Source organism: Neospora caninum, chromosome Ib (genome assembly GCF_000208865.1).
Source record: "Neospora caninum Liverpool complete genome, chromosome Ib".
Lineage (NCBI taxonomy): Eukaryota > Apicomplexa > Conoidasida > Eucoccidiorida > Sarcocystidae > Neospora > Neospora caninum.
In genome coordinates, this window is record NC_018386.1 from 937,703 (window position 1) to 959,199 (window position 21,497).

The following is a 21,497-nucleotide window of genomic DNA, read 5'->3' on the forward strand; positions in this document are numbered from 1 at the left end:
CCGGCCCTCGATGCAGACGTTATCTCACAACCTCTCGCACGCGCTTCCGTCTTCATCTGGGAGAAGACGAAACGTCTCCACATGAATTTGCGGCGTCGGTCTTTTCCGCTGGTGTGAAACAAAAAGAGAGCTTTCTCCAAAACGGCGCCGTCAGATTCGGAAATCCATCGCGAACATGTCGCGAAGGCGAAGGAGGAAGAAGGGTAAGAGAACTGAACGCCACAAATGAACGAGAATCAGTCAGCGCAAATACGAAATGCATGTGACCCATTCCTTCTATACATATCTCTATATGCACCTAAAAAGATATGGAAATTTCGATTTGGTGTGTGCGTATGCATGCGCAACGAAACCGCATTTCATGATTTTCCAAGAACGCATGTGCCGCAGCCTGTAGTCGCGATCCTCACCATTCATGCAAAGTGCACGTCTTTTCTGTAGGCTCTTTCCATGCATGCAACGCTGCTCGAACTTCCGCGTTCCCTCGACCGAGATAAAAACGCAGATGCAAAGACGCTTCATCACTTTTCCTTGTTCCAGAGTTTCGAGGGTTGAGAAACCCACTCTAGGGGCCTCTGTCCTCACCATATTTGTGCGTGCGGAACACCGCAGCTGCGAGGAGACCGTTGAACGTTGCCAAACCGAGGCTCTGCTTTATCTGCAGGCCACACAAAGAGGGGAAACATGGCGGTCTCAGCAAGTGAAACGAGGGCAGAGAAAACAGAATAGATTTAAAAAAGACGATGTCGCGCAGCCATGGAGATAGGATAGGAAAGGCGAGAAACAGCAGAGAAAGAAAGACGTATCGAAAAAGGTCGATCAATACATATGAACAGGGTCCCCCCCTATGAAAACCTAGCATCTGTTTACAGCACCTGGCGAAATTTGACTGTATGTAAAGATCTATTCATACATATATATAGATATCGATATAGAAATATGAATGTGAAATATATATATATATATATATGGATAGGTCTGTGTGCATTGTGTGAGTGCAGATGCATAGGTGTATGTGCATCCTCTGCATTTTAAGTGTGCACCTTTTTGTGAGCACGCATCCGTGCTACGCCGTACCATATCGGAATCGGTTGCTTCGTAGTACGCTGGAGAGTGAATGAACTTTGTCTCCAGGTGGTACGCGGTCTCCAGGATTGCAAGGCCTCGAAGTGCTCTTAGGCCGGTGAGGGCAATCTAGAAGATAATAGAAACAAGAAAAAGGATCAGATGCAACGAACAGCGCGCCAATCGCCACGTGCAGCCCACCGCACCCGTTCGCCACAAGCGAGAAAGACAAAGAAGGAAAGCCGCAGTCGTGTTGGTCCTCAGTCTCGGCTTTGCATACCAAGAGATGTCAAAACGAAGCTTGGGGCCGCGACGGGCTCATAACACCACCGGGTCTTCTCTCTGGAATTCTTTGTTCCGGTCTCAATAGGGCCTCTCAAGGGTAACTGTCGAAGCCGTCAACTTCCTTGTTTTTCGCAGTGAATACAGGATTTTCCAGATAGAGATACAGACAACCACGTTCTTTATGATTGCTGTACACCACCTCAGCGGACTGCTTAAGACAGCCTGGACTCACCTTCCCGATCTCCCCAAAGAGATTCTCGCCGCCACCCTTGCGGCTGAAGACGCCCAGAAACACAACGGACAGGACGCACAAAAAGTCGCTTTCCAGCTCTCTCAGGAAAACCTTCGTGCACCACGGCGGTGAGCGGCGGGGCGACGGTGACGAGGAATCAGAGAAAAGATGTGAAACCGAAGAAAAGGGGAGAGTTGGAACACCTCGGAAGTCGGTGTCTTTGACCGCGAGTGTATGGGCATTGACAGAGCGGCCTGCGTTTCCCGGGACCTCGTCGTCTCTTTCCGGACTTTGGCTCTCGCTTCCTGTCAGTTTGTTCCAGAAAGAAGACTTCGAGGACAAAGAGACGCTGTTCGTTCCCGCTCGAGCGGCCTCAGGGCTGTGCGCACTGTTCTCCAGCGCATCGCGGGTCTCAACAAAGAAGCGGACGAGCTTGACAGCCCTGCGGAGCGCATGCTCCGGCTCGCCCGCTCGGATCCGCTGCCCCACAGGCTGATCAAAAAAACACAAGAGACAAAGAAGGTAGACTGAAAATTACGAGAAAGAAAACCGTAAGGGCCACCGCTGTGCTTCATTCGCGTCGCCAGCGGCGGCGGGAAGAGAAGAGGAGAAGAAAGATCAAAAGAAGGGAGAGAAGAAAGAAGAGAAAGACTACGAGAAGATCAGCGTGACCCTGAGGGTTATTCTGCAGTCCCGTAGTTAAGGGCTATACTTGTGGCGCTTCACGCGTTTGACCATGTTTTTAAGCAGAAAGGTGCCCGTGGATGGTTGGAATCTGACGCTGTTGACACGTGTATCACGATTTTCCTCTGCCTGCATAAAGCGTCATCGCTCAAGCGGAAGCGCGAGGCACGAAGATGGGACACTCGTTCCTCGAGAGCTGCCACCACGCCCGGCTGCATTCAGTCCCTCTAGCTCACCCAGAGCTGAAGAAAGATTGAATCTGGTGTTGTATATGGGCTGGGATTCAGGAGATAGTCCAGCACGAGTCGAGGGCTTGGTTCGGCCTTTTCCTCTTCCCTGTTCTCTTTTTCCATCTCAGACGCATCCGATACAGGCAGCGAGTTCGGTGCATGCTCTGGAGGCGCGTCATTCTCTGCGGTCACTGCTCCCGAGTCTGCTGAAGGCGCGCTTCCGCCCGAAGGTGCTGTCTTCCCGGCAAAAGGCCTTTCCAGTTCTTCTCGATGGCCGCTGTCGCCTTCGACAAGCCGAGCTTGAAGCTGGGGTATTTCTCGGTCGTACACAGCCAAAGCGTTAGCTTTGTTCTAAAGAAAAAAGCAGACAAGAGATCGGGAGATACCTCTGAAGTTACAGTCCGGCGTAGCCTCTCCTAGGGGCAGGCGATTTTCCGTTTCTTACAGACACGAGCAGTTTCTTCATGAAGTCCTTTTTCTACACCGAGGATCCAGAACGCAAAGAGGCCGACAGATCAAGGAGTCACGCCCACTGACGACGTTTCCAGGGACGAGGCGATGAGAGCTGAGGGTGACGCCAGCAGCTCTTGAAAGAGATATAATTCGCTTCCTTAAAAACTAGGGCCTGTCGTCAGGGGTGCTACGGTGCTACGTTCTGCCACTCTTTTCTCTTTGCTGCTCGGCCTTCTTCAGTCTTTACGGCCCCCGGAGCTCCCGTCGCCACAATTTCTGTCTCATCTACGTCAGAGACGCGGGGAAGAGTCTCTGCCTTGTGTTTCCTGAGTTGCGTCTGAATCTGGCGCGCGCATCGAAGCGACAGCCGTTCTTGCTTTCCCCGCTTTCTCACCTCCAAAAGTTTGAGAAGAACTCGCGCGCGAAGTTCCTCGAAACTTGGTTCGTGGCCCCAAAGAGACGCATTTGCATTCACCAGAAGAAGCAGATGGTCATACGGGACAGCTCTGTCCTGCAAACGCCAGCGGACATAGACAGGGGAAAAGGGCCATCTCTGCAGGAGCAGAAGCGAAGATCAAGGAGCAGGGAAAAAGCGGGACAGGCCCGAGTGTCTGGCCAGGCGCGGGAAAGCGAGGTGACGCGGATTCTCACGAAGAAATGTCTGCATGGGCCGGCGAAGTTGCCGGGTGGATCCGTACGAAGTTAGACGCTCTCTGCGTCTCTTTTTCGCGTGCCGAGGAGAAAAGGAAGGAGTCATAAATTGTTGACGAATCAACATTCGGGTATTTAAAGCTCGAATCTCTGCTAATAAACCTAGATTAAGAAGGGATGACATAAATACTAACAAACCACCGGTTTCGGATGGTATTACTTTTAACACCGCATAATATGCTGGAAATATTACCATTCTGGTACGATACAAAGTTATGGTTTTGGGTCGTGAGTGTCTCTCAATAACTAGCTAAGTGCTTGTACGACAATTACCTCAGTGCACTCCCAATTAAGGGGTGTAGCATTTGCTGCGCTCCTAAAGCGAACGCACCTCTGGAAGTGTGTGGCGAAGAATGGTGCAAAGAGAGCTCAGTTCCATAAGCCACTCAGTTGACTGTTTGACGATGCCCTCGGGTAGGTTCTGGCCGACAAAAACCGAGAGAACAATTTCGAGAGGCGTCTTGTCGGTGTCCCCTTCATTCCGCGACTCCTCGCCCTCTGTCTCCTGTTTGCTTCTCTCCCGCTCCCCCTGTGTCTCCTTGTCGGTCTCCACTGGCGAGGGGTCCAGGGTGCCAGGAGCGCACGAAGAGGCAGAAGCGTGAAGAGGCGGAGAGCGGATTTTTGTCGAGCAGAGACGATCCGCAATCGAGGGGTACTGCAGCATCGACTGAAGCGCTGGGAGGCAGACCGGGAAGCAAAAGAACACAACAGTCAAGCGAAGTCGAGAAAGCACACCTTGAGGAAACGAACATACATGTGAGGGTTGTTTCACTCTCCGTAGAGGTCGGCGAAAAATCGCCTTCCAGTGGCACAAGTCACGTGGGCTGAACGGCGACACACAAAAGGGACTACTAGGTGACTGAGGCACAGTGAAGACGACAGCCTGGATACTGGTCCCTATGTGTTTTCGTGCGTTCTCTCGGGCCATAGTGAAGTCACGTGTTGAGGGAACAAACGAATCTTCTGGTGTCTCTACGGTCGTTTTCAGCAAAAGAGCACGGGCGTGCGTGCTCGCTGAGGCCGCAGAAAGAAACAACGGAAAGCCTCGAGAAACAAGACTCTTTACGGCAGAAAAAACCAAGTGGATGCCAAAGAAGCACACGGGTGAGAGTATCTCAGCTAGTTTCCTCGTTCCCCTCTCACCTGCAAGTGACGAGCCTTTCGCTTCACGGGCCAACGGAGGGCCCTGCAATTCGCGTAAGGCTCTCTCGCAAACGCCGCGACTCTCCACATGCTTCGCCAGGAAGGGTCCAACGTGAGAAAGCAGATCAGAAACGGAGAGCTGACCAGGAGAAAAAAAACAAAAACGGGAAGTAAGCCTTCTTGGTCCTGCGCCGCGAAGCTGTGCGTGGAGAGACCAAACGACCCTCCACTCCTCCCCCCGTGGCCTTGGGTAAAGACATCCCTGTGTTACTCCCGTCACGCTCGTTCATCTGTTTCGGCGTGGACCGACTCGTGAAGCTCCTGAACAGCCCTAACTTCTCACACCGGTATCGATATAGCATTGTCTTTGAATGGATCGCTTTCGTTCTTCACCGCCGCGGGCAACCCTGCGAGTTCGCAGCCCCCTTGTGTCGCAGATTGGGCCGAGCTTTTTTGCCTTCGCCTCCGGTCACCCCTTCGTCGTGTCGCTTTTTCTTACGGGGACGAGACTCAGCGAAAACGGCTTGGGAGCCGCGCCCCGGACGCCGTTCTCCTCCGCTTGAGTCGCAGCATGCCGGCCAGCGCGTTCTTCTCTCTTCAACGGCCGCCAGAGACTCTTCCACAGAAAGGCATAGACGAGCAAGGAGACGAACGGCCCCAAGAGGAGAAACGGGACCAGGGGGATCCCCAGATCCCACCCGCCTGTCCAGATCAAGAAGGCACACGCAGCTCAGTTGCCCCGAGGACCGTTCAGACGCAGAGCAAGATCTGCGGGCATGCAAGTGGCGGCGGGGACAGCTACGCGTGCAAAAGGCGAACCAGAGATGCGCAAATGGAGAACAACCGTACCCACCAGCAGATATGCGAGGCTTATAGAGAGTGCCAAGGGCGACGCGATGGATTGCCTACATGAAGAGATACAGGCATATACATTGATCTGCAGCCGCCCTCACTCTGGGACTGAGGGGAACGGCAACCATGCATATACACATATCTGTATATATATATATATATATATATATACGTTCGTATGCATTTATGTAAGTATGCATGCATCTATGCATGTATGTGTATACAGGGGCACCGCGACAAAGGGAGGCAGGAGAGATATCGCGATGGCGAGTTCCTGTGTGGCAGAGAGCTGAAAGCAGTCTTCTTCGAGGGCGACGGCCTCCCGTTTTTTCGTGTCGTGTTGGTGGAAATGCGCAGCGGTTAACGTCCGTGTTGCCTTGATTCAAGCGAGGTCCGAAAGAGGCAGGTCGTCTTCCCCGGCCGCTGTCCACGGGGCCTTTGCTTACCAGGTTGGATGGCTGCCTGGAACCTGGAGAGAACAAGGTCGGCGTCGCTGCGTGTGCTTGTGCGTTGCGTGCCCAGAACAGAAGCGGAAGAACTCCTTTTTTGTGTCTCGCGAGCGAGAAAGGACTCGAACGTTGACATGAGCTCATCGAGGAGACCGGTCCGCTTCTCTCGGCGGTCAGGCTGCTCAGGTTTTCGGCTAACCTTCTCCTGCCGCTCGTTCTTCGGGGCCGAGAGTGCCAGCGGATTCTTTGACGAAGACCGAGAAGAGTGCTTGCTCCGAAGAGACCCTAAAGCCCCAAAAAGGTCGCCGCGCGACCAGCCGCTCACCCTCTCCTCCGAATGGCAAGAGCTGGATCCTGCATTTCCTACAGTGGCAGGCGAGAGTGGAACCGTTGGAGCACCGAAAGGGATGCGCCCTTGGTGCGGGTGGAACGCCCCGCCTTCTGAGACCGAATAAGATGGGCGGGGAGACAAACCTGCTGGCGGGCAAGGATGCCCAGATTTAAGAGAGTTTCGCCATGTGTCGCGGCGAGGAACGGTCCCGCCGGGAATCGGCGGGGCCGGTGCTGCGAAAAGCGTTCCCGGCGGCGGCTGCGGCCGGACACGCCCGCGAGGCCTGCGGCACTCTGCCGCCACGGGGTTTTCTTGACAGATGCGACGCGTATGGACAAAGCGCGGCACGCAGCCCCTGCCGACAGGGGTTCGTCTGTGCGTTGAGACGAGGGTTGCACATCCGCTGGCTCTCTGCGCTGAGTGGTAGGCATGGACTTCCTGTTTACACGAAGTCTCGGAAATGAGAACCCGCGTGCGGACACTGCGTGCTCTCATCGCCGGCTGCTTCGACAAGCAGGCCTGCAACCCAGGGAGGACGGAAGCCGAGCAAAACGGTGGATGCGGCGAGAGCGAAGAAAGACGCGTCTCCCGGACGCCGCAGACGGCCTTGTTGGATAGGCCGCGTACACGCCACGGGCACTGGGGGGTGCGCGAGATGGCGAGCTGTGAAAATCTGTTGACTTTGCCGAGAACAGCAAGAGGGTGAGCCATGTTTCAGAGCTGGCCATGGAGAACGAAGGTGGAAATCTCGGAGTTTTGCACGGACGGAGTTGTCTGTCAGAGAGTGGGGGGGGAAGGAAACCTACGGCACCACGTCGCCGCTGGAAGACCCGCCCGGAGGGATGTAGACCGGTTGAGCCAAGAAGAGGAGATTCTCCATGAAAAAAACTGGCGAAGAAGACAGGGACAGGGACAGCTCTTGAAACGCGTGTTGCGCAGAAATGCAGGCCGACAGCTGCCCCGGGAGAGGCGAGAGCTACAACTGGAATACGGATTGTGCAGACTAGAGAGAACCGACTTCACCGCGGATGATATATCGAGGTCTTCGCCACAATCTTCTGGTAAAACACTGAGGGGAAAGCTCAGGGTGGAAGGCCGGAAGTGACAAGCATGCATGCCGCTGGCGCGCTGCGGCGACAGAAGTTTACCAATCTCGCGCAGCTGCGAAGCAGAACCCCCGTTCGGTTGGTGTGTTTGCTGTGTTACTCTTGTACGAGGAAAGGGGTGTCCAGGCCCCGGGAAAAACCAGAAGTCCAACCTGGAGGTGAAGGAAGTCTTGGCACGGAGAGCTGGGGCACCAGAAGTGAACGGGCACACAGAGACAGGCCGAGCAGATGCAGGACAGCTGGAAACAGATAAGAAACGGAAAGATAAGCGAAGTCCGCAAAGGAGATGGGAAAAAGACTGTGCAGTTCGAGATCCAGCGCTGTCTTCTCTCCCTAACTTGCCTAGTTTTGTATGAAAATCGCGGCTAAAGATGTGTCGCTTCATTCACGGGTCTTACGTTGCCTTCATGGTGTCTCTGCCGCCGAAGCCTCAAAAGAGCGCTCCTGATAGCCCGGCCCCTCAAAGCATCAACTTTAACTTTCCGTTTGGACAGAGACGTTAAAACGTTTAGGGATTAAAAGCATCTATAAGCCAACGATTCACTCTCAACGTTTCGGCAAAAGTGAAGCACCCGTCTGTTGTCTTGAGCAACTTCTTCGAGTGTATGCAACTTTTCTCCGCCAGGCAAAGATACCGTACTTCAAACTCAGACTACCGCGGATGTGTACCCTCGGGATGTGCCATATAGTGTGGCAGTGGGGGGAGTGACGACAGTTGGTAGACTCCGTAGAAAGGCCAGTCTTTCATCCCCAAAATGTACGCCTAATTTAATATAGTTTCTGGTGCTTACGATGATTCATCAGAGTTAAGAGGCCGTCTCCGAGGGAATACAGGACCGGCCGAACAGCGGTGTTCTCTGTGAGCAGGGGCTCCCCTCTCTCTTACGTCAGTACGGCACTGCCTCTCGCACTCCCTCCGTCCTCCCTCTATTGCCTGGTGATTTCTCGACACTGTGCAGTAGTTAGTTGTTTGCATCCCTCCCCGGGTCCAGTTGTTCGCATGGTTTTTCCCTAGAAACACAGGATCCTAAGGTCGTATGTACTAAAAGAACCGACAGCACAAGTCAATACTGCGAATGTGGGGAGTTGTATGCGGGCAGCGCCGGTTTTAGACGGCACTTTCTCCAGCTTCTTGGTTCTTGTGTAGGGAAGCGCCACGTACTATGTTCGCAGGAAACTCCCCACACAAACACTCTGAAAAAGTTCGGATCCACAGAATTTGTTGGCGTTTCTCTACTGAGGGGAGGAACGACACAGCGCCCAATGCAGTGCCATCGCATTTCGGATAACACATCGGAATCCTTCCGATGGGCTTTCCTATACTGTAGCACCAATTTCGAGTGGGAAGAAAACTCCCAGAAGAACCTCCGATGAGCAACTAATGCTCGACTCCCTGCTGCGGTTGTGTGTTGTTCGCGTTCATCTCATGTCCCTCATTAAGGCCGCGAGTCCTCTGGTGCCACCCACCGTTGAGGACTGGATCTTTGTTCCGTCCGCTGGTGCCACCCACCGTTGAGGACTGGATACTTGTTCCGCTGCGACCGAAACGTTGCCCACGAGCTTTCCAAAATGCATCTGGTCCTGTGGTATGTCCGAGATCTGGATTTTTGTTTCTAAAGCGGCGCACACAAATCTGAGAGACACGACGTTGTAAGAGCAGTGCAAGAAAAACGATCGCGTTCTCCGCTGGAGTCGCGGGAAACAATTCATGCAACAGCGGCTCATACCAGTGAGCTGTCTCAGCTCCTCTCCACCTGTGTGAGTTTTCCGGCGCATGATAACTCCCAAACCGCTCAGAGTCCAGCTTCGGAGACTCCAGGGCTCCCTCCATAATCTACTGCTACAATATCAATAGGGGCCTCTTGCGCAGACGGTGCACGCATTGACAGCATTCCTGACGCGGGTTATTTCATCCCAATGGGATGTTTACCATATCAGTGGCTGCTTCGGCACCACTTAACGACGCTGAAGCGTCTAAACAAGTGCTAGTCAGTGTGCAGACGTCGCAGTTCTATAGTAAGCGGTTGTAAATTCCACTTCCTATAATCTGTCCGAGCCGTCAAGGTGCCGTATACTTTCTCCTAAGATACCAAACTTGGGGAGTCTTTCACGACAAATGACATCTCAAAGCATGCTGCGTTCACAGAAGATGTATCCAAAACTGGAATGCTGAATAATGGGGTACCCGGAAAGAGGGAGAGTGTACGTATAGTGAGGCACGTCCGATTCCTTGCACATACGCCTACCCCCCCGCTAACATAGAGAGAAAAAGACAAAACACTCTTGTTGGGGCCGTCGTTGGCTAAAACTCGGTTGCATTCGCTCCAATCCGCTGATAGGACAAACGAGAGGCCAGTAAAATCATTCTGGGAACGGAATGCGTAGACTTTTTCCCGAGGAATATCTAGGCCTTTGCGACCTTTCGAGTTGTAGCTAATGACACACACCTTATCCGTTGCGTGATAAAAAAGAACCTGTTGTGGCACAATCTGTTCCTCGTGCTGATGGTTTTCCGGAGCGGGCTTTTTATGGGGACCTGTTTCTGCGTGACGTATGAGCGACAGCTATCCTTCAGGGGTTGATTGGGTCTGTCTTCCGTCCTAAGCGTGTGCTCTCATCTGTCCCTACTGCCCTGCCTGCATTGCTGCTTGGATTGGTTCGTGCCGTTCCTAATGTGTCACTGGCAATGTGAGTCGCTTTACCGCAGGCACACGAACCTCCCCTACAAAATGGTGATTTCAGAATGACGGGCTCTTTCGATAACCGCCGCCCCGCAGTTGAAAGCGAGAGGCAGAGACGCCCTCCATCGAAGAACCCGTCGATGCATTCCTTCGTCGTTCGCAGGAATTAGAACAACGCTAAGCCAGCGATTCCACGTGTGAGTCTGTAAGTTAGAGGCCCTCTTGGTATTGCATTCTGGGGCTGGGAGCCGGATACACACGAGCCGTAAAACACGAGAAAGATGTCACCTATGAATTCGACACATGTCCCCTAACGGTTTGGGCAACCATCCACAGTTGTCTGAAAAAATGGAGAATAAAGATAGTTCCTATTTTTCTGTCGTGACACTTGTTCCTCCGCCCACAAGTGCTGTCCGCCACTCCTCCGAGGCCACTTCGCTTGTGGGTGTGGATATTTCACACTTCTCTGTTTCCTTTACACGCGCAATCCCAGCCGTTGTTTGGCTGCATCGCCGCATTAGTGATCGTACATCTCAAATCTTCGGCCTTTCCTTTATTCACCCACCTGTCATGGGAACTCTCTGTCGGGGGAGAGGGAGGCATGTGGGAGGGCCCCTACCAGGTCCACGATTCGTCGCCAGAAGGTCTCGACTGGAAACGGCATTTCTCTTAAGAAGGTAAACTTTTCTTCGTGACGAGTTAGATGGAGCTTGACCACCTTTATGTTTGGGGTGCATCCGCCTGTACAACGGCTTCCGGTAATTGAACGATAGGGAAATCTACAGTGGCCGCAAGGGATGTCCAACCTCGCTCTTACAAGCCGACCACAGGAGGGCGAATTCTTCACGAGTTGCGACTTTAAGTGGGCTCCCGGTTTACCTCATTATCAGGGCTGGCTAAATGCTGCAGATGCCGTTGCAGCGTTTACGTTTTCTGCTTTCGACTGTCTACTTCTTCGGCTACGCGGGTAAGATGGCGGCCCAAAGTCAGACCCTACTACGTGCAACTACAAATAAAGGTTGCTTGCGCCTCCCGTTTTCCATCTAAGCATTAACAACCTTTCTCTGCGACAAGGCCATACCTTAGTGTGGTGTAGAAATTCATATGTTTGGGGATATAAAATTTAGCGGGTACGCGCAACACGTTGGGGCCTTCATCTGCGTCGAAGACGGCCTCTGCGGCTGTCCCGATGGATAGTTGCGAATTTCAAACAGCTGGAGCTGTGCTGACTCACGGGGGCGCCGATCGGTTGGCTGCACGTACGTTTTCTGTCCTAGTAGCGCGGTCCGTAGGGTCGGCAAGAGGATCCGGAAAGGCCCGTGCTGTGCGGTTTTGTCGCCCCCGCTTTTTATCGTGGAAAAACCCCGGAAGCAGCGGCGTCAGCACGCCAAGTGGGCGTGGCTGAGCGTGTGTGTGAGAATGCGGCGCCTGTATGGTATACGCTGATCTACCCCTCGTGCCGGCGAATCCCGCTGTACAACGGTGTTTCGAGGGGCAGTGGATTGCTGGCGGGATAGATGACGAGAGGGGGTGACACACTTGGCTATTGGGCGTGTTCAGCAGATCGCTTGGTTTGTTTGCGGTCGCGCGCGAGCGGTGGAGGAACCGACGCCTGAATCCTTCTCAGGTGGGAACTGGGAACGGTGCTGTGGTTTCGCCGCGCGCCGCTCGTTGGGTTGGGTTGCTTTGTTCTTTTTGGTTGCGTGAGCGCAACTTCTTCTCTCTCTTCCTTTTCGTGCGTGTCCCGCAAGTACACGTTATTGTGTTGCATTTTTCTCTTTTCACGCTTTTTGTTTTCCTTTCGAATAGTTTTCACGTTTTCATAGATAAGATGGCGGATGAAGAAGTGCAAGCTTTGGTGGTGGACAATGGGTCCGGAAACGTGAAGGCTGGCGTGGCCGGCGACGATGCGCCACGTGCCGTCTTCCCGTCTATCGTCGGAAAGCCTAAGAACCCAGGTATCATGGTGGGAATGGAAGAGAAGGACTGCTATGTCGGTGATGAAGCCCAAAGCAAGAGAGGTATTTTGACGTTGAAATACCCCATTGAGCACGGTATCGTCACCAACTGGGACGATATGGAGAAAATCTGGCATCACACGTTCTACAACGAACTGCGTGTGGCGCCTGAGGAGCACCCTGTGCTGCTCACGGAAGCCCCACTGAACCCCAAGGCAAACCGTGAGAGAATGACCCAGATCATGTTCGAAACCTTTAACGTCCCCGCCATGTATGTCGCTATCCAGGCCGTTCTTTCTCTGTATTCCTCCGGTCGTACAACCGGTATTGTGCTCGATAGTGGTGATGGCGTCTCACACACTGTGCCCATCTACGAGGGTTACGCCCTTCCTCACGCCATCATGCGTCTTGATCTCGCTGGACGCGACCTTACCGAGTACATGATGAAGATTCTTCATGAGAGAGGATACGGTTTCACCACCTCCGCCGAGAAGGAAATCGTGCGCGACATCAAGGAGAAGCTGTGCTACATCGCCCTCGACTTCGACGAGGAAATGAAGGTCGGAAGCACAGCCCGGAGCTAGTTACCGCAAACTTTAGATCGTATTTTTTGTAAAGAGGTGGATAAGGAGTAGCCATGTTTTACCCAATCAATATCCCGCAGGTTTCCTGGTGAACGAATTTCCGTTTTTGCATATCCTCTCTAAGAAGCAAGCGCACGCGGAGTTCCCAGCCCTCGCGGAGGCCGTGCTCGTGCGTTAGGCACATTGTTAGACATGCATTTGTGTACAAATCTGTTTTTTGCTTTGTGCAGCAGAATGTGCTATAAAAGGTTCGTTGTTTCCGTGGTGTCCTGAAGGTTTTTTTTAAGTTCTGTGGCTGCTGCGTTGAGCGGAAAGACTGCTATGGCGCCAGACTGTCCCGCACATCGGGTTTTGGCCTGTTGCCGTCGGTTTTCTGTTTTCAGGCAGCTGAGGACTCCAGCGACATCGAGAAGTCCTACGAATTGCCCGATGGAAACATCATCACCGTCGGCAACGAGCGCTTCCGCTGCCCGGAGGCCCTGTTCCAGCCCTCTTTCTTGGGCAAGGAGGCTGCAGGTGTCCACCGCACCACCTTCGACTCCATCATGAAGTGCGACGTCGATATCCGCAAGGATCTGTACGGCAACGTCGTCCTGTCGGGAGGTACCACCATGTACGAGGGTATTGGCGAGAGACTGACGAAGGAACTTACCTCGTTGGCCCCATCCACCATGAAGATCAAGGTCGTTGCTCCTCCGGAGCGCAAGTACTCCGTTTGGATCGGAGGATCCATTCTGTCTTCCCTCTCGACCTTCCAGCAAATGTGGATCACCAAGGAAGAGTACGACGAGTCTGGCCCGAGCATCGTCCACCGCAAGTGCTTCTAAGCGTTTTGTGGTGTTTAACGCTGAGTTGCTCATAAGGCTGAAAGTTCGAAAATGGATGGGCAGGGGACCTAGGACGGCACCACAGGGGTACTGTGGTTGCACGCCACAGAGAGTCACGCGATGACGCGTCTGTGTGTGGTCTCAGTGTGGAGTCATCACACACAAACTGTATGTGAGGAGGAGAACAGTGGTGCTGTCCTGTTCCTACAGAGCAAGGCCCTCCAAAATGTCGAGTGTATGTGATCTGTACGTGTCGAGCCTTAGGTTTGGTAACAGAAGCTGACTATTTGCGTGTCCGTGAACAGGAAACGGAGGAAAGTTAATTACAGAATGGGAAGATTTACTCGTTAAGTCTTGAAACCATTGCGCCGCGGCGCATGGTTTTGGCGCCTCGCTGATGTCGCCTGTGGTTAAAGTTTGTTTTCAGTCGCCTCGTGAATATTCTTTCCGTTGGGCGTTTTCATGACCCAAAGTATTAGTAGTCTGGCGTATTCCGTGTGGCACCGTGGTGTTCGGTTGCTAAATACGTGTTTTCTCGCACCATCGTACATGTTGTACCTATGGATGTAAGTCGGATCGTGTTCACAACATCGCATACGCCCTTGGGAGGGATTGATTCATGGAGCGAAAAAATGCCGGCGAACAGTTGCTAGCACGCGTGCGTGCAGTGCGGATGTCACATGTGCATTCAAGTGCACAGACAAACTAGGAGACAAGTTTGCTCCTTTGCTCCGATATACGTTCTGCGAGTATAAAGAGGCTCGATGTTATCGCCGGACAGGAAGGCGTAGTTTTGGCATCTCTAGCGAGGATACTATTCGTCGCGTCTCGTCACTCTGTTGCTAGTTTACTATCACAAATGGCGGCTAAGATATTCGTGGCGAATACAGTATTATGGCAAGTCAGGCTTGAGCAGTTTTTATGTACGGGAAAGAAGTCGGTAGGAGAGAGTAGCCTGTTTCCCGCTGAAGTGAGCGTAGTGGGGATCGCTCAAAGGCGCATGTTCGTGAGAGTTGAAACACGGATGCTCTCGTAGCAGAAGATACTCGACACTGTGACTAGAACACAGTTCACCTACGGGCTCGAAATTGCAAGCGACCGGGTTCGATCGATTAACATGTTAGTCCTTTTCACCGTGGTTTTCCTGGAGGAGTAGATCTCGAGGTTCCCACGGAGCTCAGCTCCGCATGCTTTGCCTGTAGCCTCTCTAGCTGATGGCAAGTCGACAGCATAACACAACACCAGGGAATTCTTGAGAAATGGTTTTGATATGGGGGGAAAGTGCCATAGCGCAAACGTGAAGCGTCCCTGCTTTGTTTGCACTTCCCGGAAGTGTGCATGATCCTCTTGGTGTTCGGATCTACATGAAGTATGGCAGTCGACTGGCACGTAGGGCAGTACGACAGACTGTGGCACTATGGAACCAGCGACTTTGTTCTGAAGGACCACACACATCGTCTTCGGGGGATCGTGGATCCATAATGTGCGAGTCATTGCACCAGGTCTCTTGAAATATCTGGTGGCTGTATCCCCTGTCTACGAACGAACAAGGAGAGATGATGCCGGAGAGCATCTTCGCCGTAAATTCTGGAGACGCGTATACTTGGGCAGCGACTTTCACTTCTAGAGACGAAGGAAGTGATTAAAATGAACGATCGACTACCTCAAGTTTTAGCTCCTGTTGTCGTTGTTGCCGGGTTTCCCAGTCGAGCGTCAGGATGTCAGAATTGATGATATCTGTTTGCTGTCGTAACTTGTTGTTTTCCGTTCGGTATTCATCTCGCTCGCGCTTCGATTTCGTGATGAGATGTCGCTGATTTGCCAACTCCGCGTCCAGATGCGCGAGCTCTTCCATCAATCGTGCGTTCTCGTGGTCCAAGAAGTGAATCTTCTCGCGCCCGTGGGTGATGAACTGCTCAGGATGCGAACAACGAAAACTAAACGTAACTTTCCACGTAGGAGGTGTCGGTGGCAGTTCACTGACGAATGTGACGCTTTGCTTTGCGCCGTGGTACAAACTGCGCCAATGTTTTCGTGGTTTAAGATCGAGGACCGTCCTTTAGCATGTGCACGAATTCCCAAGCTTCTTTAAAACCCCTGTCGAAACAGTCGGTTGCCCAATGGAACCGGCTCGCTGAGGGCGGCACAAAGGTTCTGTGATTATGCCGAATAGACATGTTTCAAATGAATATCGAAACGATTGGAAGCATATTTCACAGAGTGGCTTTTTATACTGGGGGCGAGTTCGTGGACCATCTTCTGAATATGCTATGCTACATAAACGGCGGAGGGCGCGAAGCTTCCAACGTCACTCTAGACAGAAATAGAGAACGTGGACCTCTGGATGCCCGAAAGAACGAAAATTTGGCAGATGCCCCTAGATAATCCTGTTGACAGCCGCTATGAAGCGCCTCAATTCTCTACGATTTCGGATTCAGTTTGATATACGAATATCCTTTTCCAAATGGCCAGGCACAACCCACGTGAAGACCAGGAACTTGACCAGGATTGGGGTGTTGCGCGACCGTCCATCTGGTAGGTCGATAGTTGCCCAAAAAACGTATACTGGTGGAGTACGTCTTGCACACCTGGACAGCAGACACGATGATGGATCGGAGTTTCTTGATTTCCTCGTTCCGCTCGACAATCTTCTCGTTGAGAGCCTGGTTTTCGATCTTCAGTTGTTCAAAGTCCATGACATGGAACTGCTCCTGCATGTCATTTTCTGACGCCAACTGATGGAGCACGTCTAGCTGGTGTTTCAGCTTAGTACTGGTAGACCTCGCCTCTTGTAGCGCACGAGTCTTTTCTTCTTCCAGCTGCATTAGTTGCTCGAGAATCGACTCCGGGATCGGCTTCCCGCTCCGTGCCATCTGGGAATTCTTAGCAACCTTGCGGAGAAACCCTCTGCGGGGGGACGGAAGCGTCACACCGGAGCAAACTACGCCAAGATCGAGTGCGCCAGACAACATCAACATTGAAAGCTTATGGTGTGGAGTGTCCTCTCTTCGAGGCCGACAGCGCGTCGCACAGTTGCACATTGTAATGTGCCACAGGCAGTTGCAAGTTCTGATGGGTCGGTAGCAGATGATTTCCCTGTTTCGATTCTATCTGCCATGACATGAACAGCTTTTTATGACGTGACTACACTCAGAGAAGGGGGTGGTGAAGTGCGCAGAAAGTCGTAAAACATCAACATTTACGGCTATACCAGCCGAGAGGTTTTCAGCTTGAACCCTCCTCTGATAAATGGAAAAGCTGCTGCATTTTCTCTGTAGCCTAATGTTGTCTAAGGCGTTTCATACAGGTTAGTCATACGAATACTTCATGACAAGCCACATGAAACTTCTTCGGTCAGACTTTTTGTGCGATGGTGCGGCTACCTGAATGCAGCTCTGCACTCTTCGACCTTCTCCCGGTGTGTTGCAAGCTTTCGGGTTTCCTGTTGCACTTTTCCCGTCGTCAATGTCGACGTTCGGTTCTTTTCCTCCTCTGTAGCTTCCAGGGTTCGGAGGGTGGTGAAATACTGGAGCGTTGTCAACCGTGGGTCCCCGGTTTGCGCTCTGTACACGGGGAAGTCTCCTGTTGTCGAGAATTTCATTGCTAGCTTCTTCTCTGCCCGCGCGTTTTCCTCCTTCACTCGCTTCAATTCGTCTCGCAAGTCCTCAGCCTCGACTGACATTTGCTCGTACTCGTTGTCTAGCGTCTCGACCTCCCGGGCAACCCAATCCGCGCCAGACTGCTCGAGAGCTGGTTCTCCCTGGTCCCTCGCGTTAGGCTGCCGAGGAAACCCACACGTCAGACACACTCTGCGACCTGTGGAAAACGCGAAGGGCCAGCGAAAACGCTGCATCCCCAAACCCGGTACATTGCCTGCTCGCCTCTGCCGGACACAAACGACTGACGAACAAAGTTCTCGTGCCCAATCCACTGATACCGGAGATGCAGCGTCCTGTATAATTGGTGTGTCCCGTCCTCCTAGCGACAGCCAAGCAGCTGGTGCTCTCCTAAACTCACTCGAAATGATTCACTCTCAGCATAAACATCGCCTAGTGCTGATGCGTCCGCTGCAGATGCTATTCCGCCGCCTCCACTGGGGCCATTCTTGTCCTCATTGCCTCTCTGGGGAACACGACCAGATTCAGAACTCTTTCCTGTGTCCCCCGAGCGGTCTAGAGGCTTTTGAGTGGCATCCTCCCCGTCTTTTCCCTTCCTCTCAGACCGCCGCGAGCCGGCGCGGGAGGAAGACTCCGATTGCGTTCGCACAGAGGCCTGGGCGTTGCCGGGGGACATCTGCACGTTTTCCGAAACAGTGTGTCCTTCGCGGTTACCCAACAACGGATCTACAGGGTCCTCGGTAGAGATGGCGCACTTGTGTGTTTCTTCATCTGCTGCATTTCGAGGGAGTTCACCACCTGCCTCGGCCTGCGGATCACCCGCCAAGACATGAGCCTCGACAGAAATGTTCTCAGCCTCGGTTGCCACTCCTTTCTGTTCGCCAGTTTGTCTCCCCTGGGTCTCCTGGATTTCTGCCCCGTCAATATGTTCTGTCCTGCTCCTGTGACTGTTTTCTTGAGAGATATTTTCCGCCACTCTTCGAAAACTACTTCCCCGCCCTGGAGTGCCGCCCACGATCTCGATTACGTCTTCACTGTCAGCTAGCCTTGTACTCTGTTCTGCGACAGCGTCTGCAGAGAAACCGCACGTGGCCGGCGAAAGTGGAAGAAATAATGTTGACCTGAAGGTTAAATCGTGAAGGTCCAATTTCACCATCACGCCATGGAAACTATGGCGAGGCGTTTGCTAGCTCTCGACTAAAAACGCGTGACTATGTACCGGGTTCCTCTATGATGTTCAACGCCACGGAAAACAGCAGCAGGTCACTGGGCGCAACGAGAAAGTGAAGAAACTCCACACGTGGGCGTTGCCGAAAGGCATCACGGAGTTCGCTGTGTCGCTTATTCCTTTTGAGTATCACATCTGCTTGGAGATCAATCTGCCAAGGTGTCTATCCCTCTCTGTTTCTGTCTCTATCTCTCTCCGTGTCGCCTCGTCTCGCGACCCCTCGACATTGATAGGCTCGCAGATGCTTATCGGCACGGTACTTTGAGGCATACTCAAGTACCTACATTAAACTGCATGCATGCGAGCACGCCGGCACACACAGCGATGCGCACCCAGTACCTACTCGCATTCGTTTATATGAACCCACCTCAACACACGATGCTTTTCCTGCTGCCAGCTGACGCAGTGCCTCACTTGCCTCGGCTGACCCCCTCCGTGGCTAGCAACGGATTGGTTTCCAAATCCTGAATCCATTCACTCTCGATCGCTGGCAGTTGGTCACGGCTATTGCGCGCAGTGAGATCGGCTCCCCAGAACAGCAAGTTGCGAACGAGACTGGCGCGTTGTCCCGCGGCTGCGACGTGCAAACAGGTTTCGCCTCCCGAACCGGGCTGGTTGAGCAGAGGGGGGATCTCTTGGGGTCTTGAGGCACAGAACGGACCGAAAAACGCGTCCCAAAAGGGCTCCTGATCGAAAGACTCTGGCTGTTGGGCTGCGACCAGGACTGCGGGATCCCCTGCCGCATTTGCCGCACCCGGGTCCATGCCGAACCGAAGGAAGTCGACTGCCTAAAGGGTAGCCAGGAAGAAAGAAAATACGGAACCAGACGATTGCCAACTGGTTCCGACTTTGCGCTTTGCAAGGGCGGGCTGCTCCAACGCGGAACCTCTCGCTGTTAATAGGAGTGCTAACAGTAATCCATATATTGCGCCTAGTACATAACCGATGTGGAATAACCTTCATGTAGTAGGATGCCTACCGGATGAAAGTAACCGGTCTACTATGCGCCAGACACGTCATCGAGAGAGCACTGGCCTGTCGAGTCATGATATCCCTGCGTCCCTCCGAAGAATAATTACAGCGTCAGTCTTGGGGAAACGCTAGTTGCATGAGTGTCGACACAAAAGCAATTCCGTTTCCAGGACTCCACAGTGCAGAACTGAAAAGTGCAGAACCCCCAGAGGAATCCAGGATAACTGCGCAATCTCAGGAGGCCGTCCCGTGGAAAACCCCAAATGCTGAGAAGGATCCGGTCCGCTGCTACACAATACCGGCCGATTTGCTTGGAAGCAGAGTACGTTGCGATTTTCAGTCCGTTTCCAGCATGTAGGTCACAGTATTTTTACAGGCGACTCGGTATGGTGGTGACTTTGGTGTTATGGCGTGTTCAATTCTCACAGCACACTCTGTCCAAATGAGAGTACAGGGGCGCCTAGGAGGTCCTGCTGAGCTCGGTAGCCCTCACAAAAGTAAACATTTATAAAGACAAGATTTTCAAACGCCCAGGAAACAACAGACCTGGTCATAGTCATGACGTTTGATGGCGGAGGTGAAGGCTGTATCGCCTTCGACATCTCGAGCATATTGGTCCGCTCCTCGAGCGAGTAGATAAGAGATACACCTTCCTCGCGCATTAAAAATTGCCGTTTGATCTTGCGTGCCTGCGCAGAGTGCCACAGCATTTGTGGGTAAGCAGAGACTTGCCAAAGTTTTAAAGACAAATAGACACTAGAGATATATAGCGATATGAGTTGTATTGAAAATGCTTCAACAAGAGTGGAAACGAAACGGGGCAGCGTCGACATTCCTTCTGGGAAAATTGTGTTGTATGGAGAGGCCCGCAGGCTAGTGCGTCTTGACTTCATTGAAAACGCCAGAGCGCATTCAGAGGAGATGACTGAAAATGCCCCAGTGTTTCTTCTCTTTTTGTATGAGAAGCCGCACCAGCGAGTAACCTATATTCACGTCGCTGTTGCGCATCAGTGGAAAACCTCAGGTGAATAGGAGAGGTGAGGGGCAGCACTTGAAAACGAATGCCGGGACACCAAGCATGGCTCTTAACCAAATTTGCTCCTGTTCTACCTTGACTTTTGCGTAAGTGCATTTCTGTGTATTATTTAGTGGTTTTCTTCGCCGACATTTTACCTGAGCTCCGTATATTAACATCGCAACTGCATGTCTCGACCAGATATTTGAGACATCTCTCGGAGAAGGCTGCAGCGTGTGCAATGATCGACTGGTATCCAAAGATCTCGACCTCAGCGGGTCGGGGAGGTTCTGGCTCGTCTGTATCTGAAGATATCTTCGGGTTTGGTTGCTTTAGAGTATCCTCATCTGCCGCTGCTATGGCAAGCTCAAGGGACTGCAGAAGAAATATATACATGCCCACTACACCCCCAGTTTGTGGATTTGTTGGGTAAGGCTACCAAGTGACTGCGTTACACGGGTTCGTCCATACGCTCCTTTCGAGATCTTGGCCATTATCGATGCCTAAATGTAAATATCTTTCTCTGGAGGCAACGTAGTACACTCCTCGAGACCCTCATGTCTACTTGTGGCGATAACTTCCTAAAACTACACAGAAACACAAGACGGTGGTAAAAGGACTAAGGGACTGCTTGTGCGGACTCTGCGGGCGTAAGCCACCACTTCACTTCACTTTTTTGTTTATGAAAACTGCTTTCGGTCAGCTGGCCTTCTGCTGAGGGTTGGCCGCCGTCGAGACTCTGCAGGCATCCAGGCTCTCCCCCCTGTGAAACCTGTTAAACATTTGTTGAGAAGACTGTTGGTTTCGAGAGAAGAAGGCACCTGTGATGAGCCCTAGATGAGCCCTATATTTACCTTCACGAAACCTTCAAAATCATTGTCTTGAATACATCCGAATACAGCGCTCCATAGCTCTGCGGATGGGCTCTCCGGAGTGACGTAGAGGGCGTGCCGTTTATGAGCACCCAAATAGTATTCTACTTCAGTTGTCATTTTTCAACTCCTTGCAAACGCACGGATGCTTTCTAGTAGCCTCGGCCAGTACACAACCAGCGCAGTGCCAGAGTTGGCAAGA

At 52.5% G+C, this 21,497-nt stretch overlaps 3 protein-coding genes across 3 annotated transcripts; 1 reads left to right on the forward strand and 2 right to left on the reverse strand.

Annotated features, from left to right (window-relative positions):
• Positions 1-150: 150 nt before the first annotated feature.
• Positions 151-7,146, reverse strand: NCLIV_003430 (conserved hypothetical protein; the record flags this gene model as incomplete). Its single annotated transcript, XM_003879844.1, has 10 exons — positions 151-212; positions 586-658; positions 1,078-1,194; positions 1,583-2,074; positions 2,503-2,847; positions 3,344-3,460; positions 3,992-4,335; positions 4,804-4,942; positions 5,303-5,505; positions 6,102-7,146. 10 exons carry the CDS (start codon positions 7,144-7,146, stop codon positions 151-153), a joined length of 2,937 nt encoding a protein of 978 aa, XP_003879893.1.
• Positions 7,147-12,053: 4,907 nt separating this feature from the next.
• NCLIV_003440 (actin, related) lies at positions 12,054-13,591 on the forward strand (the record flags this gene model as incomplete). The annotated part of the gene is made up of 2 exons (XM_003879845.1): positions 12,054-12,740; positions 13,148-13,591. The coding sequence occupies 2 exons, from the start codon at positions 12,054-12,056 to the stop codon at positions 13,589-13,591; spliced, it is 1,131 nt and encodes a 376-aa protein (XP_003879894.1).
• A 1,642-nt stretch (positions 13,592-15,233) lies between these two features.
• On the reverse strand, positions 15,234-19,200 carry NCLIV_003450 (putative ankyrin repeat-containing protein; the record flags this gene model as incomplete). Its single annotated transcript, XM_003879846.1, has 5 exons — positions 15,234-15,503; positions 16,180-16,498; positions 16,975-17,369; positions 17,609-18,016; positions 18,865-19,200. The coding sequence occupies 5 exons, from the start codon at positions 19,198-19,200 to the stop codon at positions 15,234-15,236; spliced, it is 1,728 nt and encodes a 575-aa protein (XP_003879895.1).
• Positions 19,201-21,497: the final 2,297 nt, after the last annotated feature.